Here is an 11,678-nt window from a genome sequence, read left to right on the forward strand (position 1 = left end):
TCCAAGATACAGAAAGAGGACGTTACGTAAGTAGCGTCAGAGGGGGTTTTCATGTTATATTTGTAAATATACCATTTCTATGTAAGCAAGAAACTTTCCTCGTTCCAGATCTAAGTTGTACATTCCTAACTCTGAGAGCGATTTCAAGGATGACATCTTTTAGTCCTAAAGGAAGCTACTGGAACAACAATAGAAAAGCTAACCGTCAGTGATTATCTCTTGATTATAAAATATTAGGGAAAAAACATTCAATGTATATGTACTAATGATGGTGGCACCACACGTTCAGCAAAAGTCAATTCTCCTCTAGCCTATAAATTTTACAATAAACTCCATCTCCTCTACAAAGGTCATGACCAACACCTCCTCCTTCTGGTCTTCTATTGTCACAGTAATACCCCACAGAGTTCTGTAAAGCTGTAATGCAATCTTTTTTTTTTTTAACATCTTTATTGGAGTATAACTGCTTTACAATGGTGTGTTAGCTTCTGCTTTATGACAAAGTGAATCAGCTATACATATACATATATCCCCATATCTCTTCCCTCTTGCGTCTCCCTCCCTCCCACTCTCCCTATCCCACCCCTCTAGGTGATCACAAAGCACCGAGCTGATCTCCCTGTGCTATGAGGCTGCTTCCCACTAGCTATCTATTTTACACTTGGTAGTGTATATATGTCCACGCCACTCTCTCACTTTGTCCTAACTTACCCTTCCCCCTTCCCATGTCCTCAAGTCCATTCTCTAGTAGGTCTGTGTCTTTATTCCCGTCTTGCCCCTAGGTTCTTCATGACCATTTTTTGTTTTTAGATTCCATATATATGTGTTAGCATACGGTATTTGTGTTTCTCTTTCTGACTTACTTCACTCTGTATGACAGACTCTAGGTCCATCCACCTCACTACAAATAATTCAATTTCATTTCTTTTTATGGCTGAGTAATATTCCATGGTATATATGTGCCACATCTTCTTTATTCATTCATATGTCGATGGACACTTAGGTTGCTTGCATGTCCTGGCTATTGTAAATAGTGCTGCAATGAACATTGTGGTACATGACTCTTTTTGAATTATGGTTTTCTCGGGGTATATGCCTAGTAGTGGGATTGCTGGGTCATATGGTAGTTCTATTTTTAGTTTTTTAAGGAACCTCCATACTGTTCTCCATAGTGGCTGTATCAATTACATTCCCACCAACAGTGCAAGAGGGTTCCCTTTCCTCCTCACCCTCTCCAGCATTTATTGTTTGTAGATTTTTTGATGATGTCCATTCTGACAGGTGTGAGATGATGTCTCATTGTAGTTTTGATTTGCATTTCTCTAATGATTAATGATGTTGAGCATTCTTTCATGTGTTTGTAGGCAATCTGTATATCTTCTTTGGAGAAATGTCTATTTATGTCTTCTGCCCATTTTTGGATTGGGTTGTTTGTTTTTTTGACATTGAGCTGCATGAGCTGCTTGTAAATTTTGGAGATTAATCCTTTGTCAGTTGCTTCATTTGCAACTACTTTCTCCCACTCTGAGGGTTGTCTCTTCATCTTGTTTATGGTTTCCTTTGTTGTGCAAAAGCTTTTAAGTTTCATTAGGTCCCATTTGTTTATTTGTGTTTTTATTTCCATTTCTCTAGGAGCTGGGTCAGAAAGAATCTTGCTGTGATTTATGTCATAGAGTGTTCTGCCTATGTTTTCCTCTAAGAGTTTGATAGTGTCTGGCCTTACATTTAGGTCTTTAATCCACTTCGAGTTTATTTTTGTGTATGGTGTTAGGGAGTGTTCTAATTTCATTCTTTTACATGTAGGTGTCCAGTTTTCCCAGCACCACTTATTGAAGAGGCTGTCTTTTCTCCACTGTATATTCTTGCCTCCTCTATCAAAGATAAGGTGACCATATGTGTGTGGGTTTATCTCTGGGCTTTCTATCCTGTTCCATTGATCTATATTTCTGGTTTTGCACCAGTACCAGACTGTCTTCATTACTGTAGCTTTGTAGTAGAGTCTGAAATTAGGGAGCCTGATTCCTCCAGCTCCGTTTTTCTTTCTCAAGGTTGCTTTGGCTATTCAGGGCCTTTTGTGTTTCCATACGAATTGTGAAATTTTTTGTTCTAGTTCTGTGAAAAATGTCAGTGGTAGTTTGATAGGGATTGCATTGAATCTGTAGATTGCTTTGGGTAGTATAGTCATTTTCACAATGTTGATTCTTCTAATCCAAGAACATAGTATATCTCTCCATCTGTTGGTATCATCTTTAATTTCTTTCATCAGTATCTTATAGTTTTCTACATAAAGGTCTTTTGTCTCCCTAGGTAGGTTTATTCCTAGGTATTTTATTCTTTTTTGTTGCAATGGTAAATAGGAGGGTTTTCTTAATTTCACTTTCAGATTTTTCATCATTAGTGTACAGGAATGCAAGAGATTTCTGTACATTAATTTTGTATCCTGCTACTTTACCAAATTCATTTTTTTTTTTTTTTTATGGCTGTGTTGGGTCTTCGTTTCTGTGCGAGGGCTTTCTCTAGTTGCAGCAAGAGGGGGCCACTCTTCATTGGGGTGCACGGGCCTCTCACTATCGCAGCCTCTCTTGTTGTGGAGCACAGGCTCCAGACACGCAGGCTCAGCAGTTGTGGTGCACGGGCTTAGTTGCTCCGCGACATGTGGGATCTTCCCAGACCAGGGCTCAAACCCGTGTCTCCTGCACTGGCAGGCAGACCCTCAACCACTGCGCCACCAGGGAAGCCCTACCAAATTCATTGATTAGCTCTAGTAGTTTTCTGGTAGCATCGTTAGGATTCTGTATGTATAGTATCATGTCATCTGCAAACAGTGACAGTTTTACTTCTTCTTTTCCGATTTGGGTTCCTTTTATTTCCTTTTCTTGTCCGATTGCTGTGGCTAAAACTTCCAAAACTATGTTGAATGGTAGTGGTGAGAATGGGCAACCTTGTCTTGTTCCTGATCTTAGTGGAAATGGTTTCAGTTTTTCACCATTGAGGACAATGTTGGCTGTGGGTTTGTCATATATGGCCTTTATTATGTTGAGGTAAGTTCCTTCTATGCCTATTTTCTGGAGGGTTTTTATCATAAATGAGTGTTGAATTTTGTCGAAAGCTTTTTCTGCATCCATTGAGATGATCATATGGTTTTTATTCTTCAATTTGTTAATATAGTGTATCGCATTGATTGATTTGCATATATTGAAGAATCCTTGCATTCCTGGGATAAACCCCACTTGATCATGATGTATGATTGATTCTTTTAATGTGCTGTAGGATTCTGTTTGCTAGTATTTTGTTGAAGATTTTTGCATCTATATTTATCAGTGATATTGGCCTGTAGTATTCTTTCTTTGTGACATCTTTGTCTGGTTTTGGTATCAGGGTGATGGTGGCCTCGTAGAATGAGTTTGGGAGTGTTCCTCCCTCTGCTATATTTTGGAAGAGTTTGAGAAGGATAGGTGTTAGCTCGTCTCTAAATGTTTGATAGAATTCGCCTGTGAAGCCATCTGGTCCTGGGCTTTTGTTTGCTGGAAGATTTTTAATCACAGTTTCAATTTCAGTGCTTGTGATTGGTCTGTTCATATTTTCTATTTCTTCCTGGTTCAGTCTTGGAAGGTTGTGCTCTTCTAAGAATTTGTCCATTTTTTCCAGGTTGTCCATTTAATTGGCATAAATTTGCTTGTGGTAATCTCTCATGATCCGTTGTATTTCTGCAATGTCAGTTGTTACTTCTCCTTTTTCATTTCTAATTCTATTGATTTGAGTCTTCTCCCTTTTTTTCTTGATGAGTCTGGCTAATGGTTTATCAATTTTGTTTATCTTCTCAAAGAACCAGCTTTTAGTTTTATTGATCTTTGCTATTGTCTCTTTCATTGCTTTTTCATTTATTTCTGATCTGATCTTTATGGTTCCTTTCCTTCTGCTAACTTTGGGGTTTTTTTGTGCTTCTTTCTCTAATTGCTTTAGGTGTAAGGTTAGCTTGTTTATTTGAGATGTTTCTTGTTTCTTAAGGTAGGATTGTATTGCTATAAACTTCCCTCTTAGAACTGCTTTTGCTGCATCCAATAGGTTTTGGGTCATCGTGTTTTCATTGTCATTTGTTTCTAGCTATTTTTAAATTTCCTCTTGACTTCTTCAGTGATCTCTTGGTTATTAAGTAGTGTATTGTTTAGCCTCCATGTGTTTGTATTTTTTACAGATTTTTTTTTTTTACTGTAATTGATATCTAGTCTCATAACATTGTGGTCAGAAAAGATGCTTGATATGATTTCAATTTTCTTAAATTTACCAAGGTTTGATTTGTGACCCAAGATATGGTCCATCCTGGAGAATGTTCCATGAGCACTTGAGAAGAAAGTATATTCTGTTGTTTTTGGATGGAATGTCCTATAAGTATCAATTAAGTCCATCTTGTTTAATGTATCATTTAAAGCTTGTGTTTCCTTATTTATTTTCATTTTGGATCATCTGTCCATTGGGGAAAGTGGGGTGTTAAATTCCCCTACTATGATTTTGTTACTGTCGATTTCCCCTTTTATAGCTGTTAGTATTTGCCTTATGTATTGAAGTGTTCCTATGTTGGGTGCATAAATATTTACAATTGTTATATCTTCTTCTTGGATTGATTCCTTGATCATTACGTAGTGTCCTTCTTTGTCTGTTATAATAGTCTTTGTTTTAAAGTCTATTTTGTCTGATAGAAAATTGCTACTCCAGCTTTCTTTTGATTTCCATTTGCATGGAATATCTTTTTCCATCCCCTCACTTTCAGTCTGTATGTGTCCCTAGGTCTGAAGCGGGTCTCTTGTAGACAGCATATATATGTGTCTTGTTTTTGTATACATTCAGCCAGTCTATGTCTTTTGGTGGTAACATTTAATGCTTTTGCATTTAAGGTAATTATCGATATGTATGTTCTTACTACCATTTTCTTAATTGTTTTGAGTTTGTTTTTGTAGGTCTTTTCCTTCTCTTGTGTTTCCTGCCTAGAGAAGTTCCTTTAGCATTTGTTGTAAAGCTGGTTTGGTGGTGCTGAACTCTCTCAGCTTTTGCTTGTCTGTAAAGCTTTTAATTTCTCCGTCAAATCTGAATGAGATCCTTGCTGGGTAGAGTAATCTTTGTTGTAGATTTTCCCCTTTCATCACTTTAAATATGTCCTGCCACTCCCTTCTGGCTTGCAGAGTTTCTGCTGAAAGATCAACTGTTAGCCTTATGGGGATTCCCTTGTATGTTATTTGTTGTCTTTCCCTTGCTACTTTTAATATTTTTTCTTTGTATTTAATTTTTGATAGCTTGATTAATACATGTCTTGCCATGTTTCTCCTTGCATTTATCCTGTACGTGACTCTCTGTGCTTCCTGGACTTGATTAACTATTTCCTTTCCCATATTAGGGAAGTTTTCAACTATAATCTCTTCAAATATTTTTTCAGTCCCTTTCTTTTTTTCTTCTTCTGGAACCCCGATAATTCAAAAGTTGTTGCGTTTAATGTTGTCCCAGTGGTCTCTGAGACTGTCCTCAATTCTTTTCATTCTTTTTTCTTTATTCTGCTCTGCAGTAGTTATTTCCACTACTTTATCTTCCAGGTCACTTCTCCATTCTTCTGCCTTAGGTATTCTGCTATTGATTCCTTCTAGAGAATTTTTAATTTCATTTATTGTGTGTTCATCATTGTTTGTTTGCTCTTTAGTTGTTCTAGGTCCTTGTTAAACGTTTCTTGTATTTTCTCCATTCTATTTCCAAGATTTTGGATCATCTTTACTATCATTATTCTGAATTCTTTCTCAGGTAGACTGCCTATTTCCTCTTCATTTGTTAGGTCTGGTGGGTTTTTACCTTGTTCCTGCATCTGCTGTGTGTTCCTCTGTCTTCTCATTTTGCTTAACATACTGTGTTTGGGGTCTCCTTTTTGCAGGCTGCAGGTTCATAGTTTCCATTGTTTTTGGTGTCTGACCCTAGTGGCTAAGGTTGGTTCAGTGGGTTGTGTAGGCTTACTGGTGGAGGGGACTAGTGCCTGTGTTCTGGTGGATGAGGCTGGATCTTGTCTTTCTGGTGGGCAGGTCTGCATCTGGTGGTGTGTTTTGGGGTGTCTGTGACCTTATTATGATTTTAGGTAGCCTCTCTGCTAATGGGTGGGGTTGTGTTCCTGTCTTGCTAGTTGTTTGGCATAAGGTGTCCAGCACTGTAGCTTGCTGGTCGTTGAGTGGAGCTGGGTCTTGGCGTTGAGATGGAGATCTCTCGGAGATTTTCGCCATTTGATATTATGTGGAGCTGGGAGGTCTCTGGTGGACCAATTTCCTGAACTTGGCTCTCCCACCTCAGAGGCACAGCCTTGATGCCCGGCTGGAGCACCAAGACCGTGTCATCCACACGGCTCAGAATAAAAGGGAGAAATAAATAAATAAATAAATAAATAAATAAATAAATAAATAAATAAAATTTAAAAATGAAATAAAATAAAATAAAGTTATTAAAGGAAAAAAGAAAAAATAATTATTTAAAAAAATTGTTTAATGTAATAAAAAAAAGGGAAAGAAAGAAAGAAGAGTGCAACCAAACCAAAAAACAAATCCACCAATGATAATGAGTGCTAAAAACTATATTAAAAAAAAAAAAACAGACAGGCAGAACCTTAGGACAAATGGTAAAAGCAAAGCTATACAGACAAAATCACACAAAGAAGCATACACATGCACACTCACAAAAAGAGGACAAGGGAAAAAAATGTATATATCATTGCTCCCAAAGTCCACCTCCTGAATTTGGGATGATTCGTTGTCTATTCAGGTATTCAACAGATGCAGGTACATCACGTTGATTGTGGAGCTTTAATCCGCTGCTTCTGAGGCTGCTGGGAGAGATTTCCCTTTCTCTTCTTTGTTCGCACAGCTCCCGGGGTTCAGCTTTGGATTTGGACCCGCCTCTGCATGTAGGTCGTCTGAGGGCGTCTGTTCTTCGCTCAGACAGGACGGGGTTAAAGGAGCGGCTGATTCGGGGGCTCTGGCTCACTCAGGCCGGGGGGAGGGAAGGGTACGGATGTGGGGCGAGCCTGCGGCGGCAGAGGCCGGCGTGACGTTGCAGCAGCCCGAGGCGTGCCACGCGTTCTCCTGGGGAAGTTGTCCCTGGATCACGGGACCCTGGCGGTGGGGGGCAGCACAGGCTCCCGGGAGGGGCGGTGTGGAGAGTGACCTGTGCTCACACACAGGCTTCCTGGTGGCGGCAGCAGCAGCCTTAGCGTCTCATGCCCATCTCTGGGGTCCGCGCTGATAGCCGCGGCTCGCGCCCGTCTCTGGAGCTCGTTTAGGCGGTGCTCTGAATCCCCTCTCCTCGCGCACCAGGAAACAAAGAGGCAAGAAAAAGTCTCTTGCCTCTTCGGCAGCTGCAGACTTTTTCCCGGACTCCCTCCCGGCTAGCTGTGGTGCACTAACCCCTTCAGGCTGTGTTCACGCCGCCAACCCCAGGCCTCTCCCTGCGATCCGACCAAAGCTGAGCCTCAGCTCCCAGCCCCGCCCGCCCCGGCGGGTGAGCAGACAAGCCTCTCGGGCTGGTGAGCACTGCTTGGCACCGAGCCTCCGTGCGGGAATCTCTCCGCTTTGCCCTCCGCACCCCTGTGGCTGCACTCTCCTCCGTGGCTCCGAAGCTTCCCCCCTCCGCCACCCGCAGTCTCCGCCCGCGAAGGGGCTCCTAGTGTGTGGACACCTTTCCTCCTTCACGGCTCCCTCCCACTGGTGCAGGTCCCGTCCCTATTCTTTTGTCTCTGTTGTTTCTTTTTTCTTTTGCTCTACCCAGGTGTGTGGGGGAGTTTCTTGCCTTTTGGGAGGTCTGAGGTCTTCTGCCAGCGTTCAGTAGGTGTTCTGTAGGAGTTGTTCCACATGGAGATGTATCTCTGATGTATTTGTGGGGAGAATGGTGACCTCCACGTCTTACTCTTCTGCCATCTTGAAGCTCCCCCCCCATAATGTAATCTTATAGCCACTCTTCAACAAGACACCGTCAATAACTTGATAGTAAAGTCGGAATGACATTTACTGTGAAGGTATTGACATTTAGCCTTGTGTTCATTTGGGTGTACAGTTTTCTAGTATTTGCAAAGGTAATTTATTTTTATATTCTTTTTCTCAAAGAGGTCCCCCAAATTACATGAGCTGCAGCATACCTGTACCACCCCCGGGTATGGACTATAATTCAAATGTTATAGACAATAGATTAGTAAGATGAATCTAGTGTTTTTTCCTTCATTACTTTAAATGAATATATTTGAGAACTGGTTTTCACACTCAACTCTTCTGACTTTAGGGTCCATGACCTTCTAACTACAACTGGAGTTCTCCACCCTGTCTGTACACTTGAATTGCCCAATGGACATCCGGGGTTGAGAATCACTGCCTTACACTCCTTTTGTTAACACTTCTTATAGTTAAATACAGATTAACAATTTGAAAAAACTACATTCTCAAGGAAATTTCCCAAAAGGCAAAATAGTGGAACAAAGAAATGAAGTCTTTGCATTTATTTTTCAAGTAATCGGTTCGCTGATGATTCAACTGTGCCGAGTGTTAATGAACATTTAATCATACAAAGATAAGTTGTTTCTTCTTATCTGGAGAAATTCTAATATGGCAAACAGACTATATTTGTTCTGCAATCAGTCATTGGTATTTTTTCTGACTTGGAATACATAATTAAATATCTAGTAACTCTCTGTGTTCTAATCTACATACGTTTGAATCAAATTATTTTTATTCAGGTTTTATTCAGTTGCCCTTTGAGCCTTCCATCAAGGACCACCGTCCCCACTGGCATCTTCACTTCACTGATGTGTTGTCTCTTGCTCTGCATTCTAGGTATGGAGCTGAAAAGCATTTCCCTCAACAGTTGAGCTTTTATTAGCTTACATTGTCTAATTCAAGCATTAACTTTGCTTATAAAAGCTATTTATTCAACCTATCTTTTCAACAGTTAACTTCCATTTCTAATAAGGACTAGAGAAACAAGAGCAATTATATGTGAGAGAAATTATTTGCATAGTTCCAAATTCCCCTGGATCCCTTGGATAAACAGTCTGCTTTTGCTTTGTTACTCCCTTTATCCATTTACGGTGGCACTTCTTACCCTCCATAAATGATTATTTTCCTCCTTTTAGGCAACTCAAAGAACCTGTGATGTAATGAATAGAGTAACTGACTAAAAGACTTAGATCCTGATCCATCTGAAGTGCTGTGTAAAATTGGCAAAGGTGATTAAACTCTCTGAAACTCAGTTTTTAAAAAAACTGTAAAGTTAGAATATAAATATGACTTCAGTCTAACTCACAGAGTTGGTCAATAACCAAATGTGATATTTGTATCATCTTTTATTTGACAGGAAGATATGTGCTCTTGGAGGGTCTTTGACTGCAAAATCTTTGACTGAATGCATGCAAATTTAGAAAGCTGTACTATGAAGTATACTCCAAATAAACAATTTATCCACCTAAGCTTTTCACCTGAGTGTGGTAAACCACAAGAGGCCAGATGTCTTTCTTCACTAATTGGAAAATATTATAGATATTCAATATTTCCTTTCACTTAGAAATGTCTCCTAGGAAGATATGGATTACCATATTTTGAGAATATGAAGTTTCTGAACGGTTTAAAATCTGATTGGCTTTGAGTAATTCAGGGGCCACTATTGATTGTTACACATGGGTATCTGTAAAATTAATTCCTTGTACAACATTATTTCTCAAAGTAACTTAAGCCAGTATCTCCAAATATGTGATGGTAAAAATCACAGCAAGGGCTAAATGTTCATTTAAATGTTACAGCCCAAACTGATACTCACTTGAGTCATTGAATGGGACAGGAAACACAGACATTGTTGAGTAAACTGAACCTCTCATTTGACAGATACTGAAACAGATTAAGTGGTTCTGTCAAGCAGCCGTTTTGTTGTAGAATTGGAATTAGAACCCTTAAATCAAAATGTAGGGCTCGGGAAGATGGCGTGGCGAGGCTTGGCGCAGAGAGGCTGGGGCTGTGGTCAGGCGTGGGCTCCGCCGGCGGGCGGCCGCAGCTGCGAGGAACTCACTGCGGCCCTGGCTCAGCCGCGGCTGCTCGGGCGCAGGTTTAACTTCTTTATTCAGCAAAAATGTGGATTCAGAAAAGCACCCAGGAAGGTTGAACCTCGAAGATCAGACACAGGAACGAGTAGTGAAGCATACAAGAGAAGTGCTTTGATTCCTCCTGTAGAAGAAACAGCCTTTTATCCTTCTCCCTATCCTATAAGGACTCTTGTAAAGCCTTTGTTTTTTACTGTTGGGTTTACAGGCTGTGCATTTGGATCAGCTGCCATTTGGCAATATGAATCACTGAAATCCAGGGTCCAGAGTTATTTTGGTATAAAAGCTGATTGGTTGGATAGCATAAGACCGCAGAAGGAAGGAGACTTCAGAAAGGAGATTAACAAGTGGTGGAATAACCTAAGTGATGGCCAGCAGACTGTGACAGATATCATAGCTGCAAATGTTTTTGTATTTTGTTTGTGGAGAGTACCTTCTCTACAGCGGACGATGATCAGATATTTCACATCCAGTCCAGCCTCAAAGGTCCTTTGTTCTCCAATGTTGCTGTCAACATTCAGTCATTTCTCCTTGTTTCACATGGCAGCAAATATGTATGTCTTGTGGAGCTTCTCCTCCAGCATAGTGAACGTTCTCGGGCAAGAGCAGTTCATGGCAGTGTACTCATCTGCAGGTGTTATTTCCAATTTTGTTAGTTATGTGTGTAAAGTTGCCACAGGAAGATATGGACCATCACTTGGTGCATCGGGCGCAATCATGACTGTCCTTGCAGCTGTCTGCACTAAGATCCCAGAAGGGAGGCTCGCCATTATCTTCCTTCCAGTGTTCACGTTCACAGCAGGGAATGCCCTAAAAGCCATTATTGCCATGGATACAGCAGGAATGATCCTGGGATGGAAATTTTTTGGTCATGCAGCACATCTTGAGGGAGCTCTTTTTGGAATACAGTATATGACTTGTGGTCATGAACTCATTTGGAAGAACAGGGAGCCTCTAGTGAAAATTTGGCATGAAATGAGGACTAACGGCCCCAAAAAAGGAGGTGGCTCTAAGTAAAACTGGGGTTGGACAATACTGGTACGACTGGTCCATGCTGCCTGAAACCCTAGGAATGCATCGGCCCTGGAGTGACCACATCTTTGCTCCTGCCTGGAAGACACTGAGCATCTAGCTTTCCCAGTATTTTAAACTATGTCCCCAGTACATGTCTCATTAGAAAATGAATTATGACAAAGTTGTGAAATAAAGGTTTATATCTCTAGTTTGTAAAAAAAAAAAAACAAAAACGTAGGGCTCTTTTAACTACTCCATACTAACTATGGAGGTATTCCCCTGAATTTTCTCACTAAAATAGCAAATATTTAAAATTGCAGGGGTTAGGGAATGAATATGTTTAAAAAGTAAGAAGGCAAAATATTTAGATTTTTATCAAAGCTTTAACAGGGATTTCCATTTTATAGTTTGATATCATAGGAGAGATGTTTCATTGATATACTATCTGAGTTCTTGGTTCCAGCATAGATTTTCCTCGTAGACTATTAAAGCCTAGTTAAAACATATTTAATTTAGTTGCTTACTCATATTTGCAGCACTGGTCTTAAGTTGAGATTTAATTGTAGAA

The 11,678-nt window shown here is 40.2% G+C and overlaps 1 protein-coding gene across 1 annotated transcript; it reads left to right on the plus strand.

Annotated features, from left to right (window-relative positions):
- Nucleotides 1–9,976: 9,976 nt before the first annotated feature.
- LOC118892835 (presenilins-associated rhomboid-like protein, mitochondrial) lies at nucleotides 9,977–11,313 on the plus strand. Its single transcript, XM_036847813.1, has one exon. It carries the CDS (start codon nucleotides 9,977–9,979, stop codon nucleotides 11,111–11,113), a length of 1,137 nt encoding a protein of 378 aa, XP_036703708.1. The 3' UTR covers nucleotides 11,114–11,313.
- Nucleotides 11,314–11,678: the final 365 nt, after the last annotated feature.

The sequence above is a fragment of the Balaenoptera musculus genome, chromosome 3 (genome assembly GCF_009873245.2).
Source record: "Balaenoptera musculus isolate JJ_BM4_2016_0621 chromosome 3, mBalMus1.pri.v3, whole genome shotgun sequence".
NCBI classification, from domain to species: domain Eukaryota; kingdom Metazoa; phylum Chordata; class Mammalia; order Artiodactyla; family Balaenopteridae; genus Balaenoptera; species Balaenoptera musculus.

What these genes read in the sequence shown, in the direction of transcription:
- LOC118892835 (XM_036847813.1), top strand. Translation starts at nt 9,977, where the DNA reads ATGGCGTGGCGAGGCTTGGCGCAGAGAGGCTGGGGCTGTGGTCAGGCG.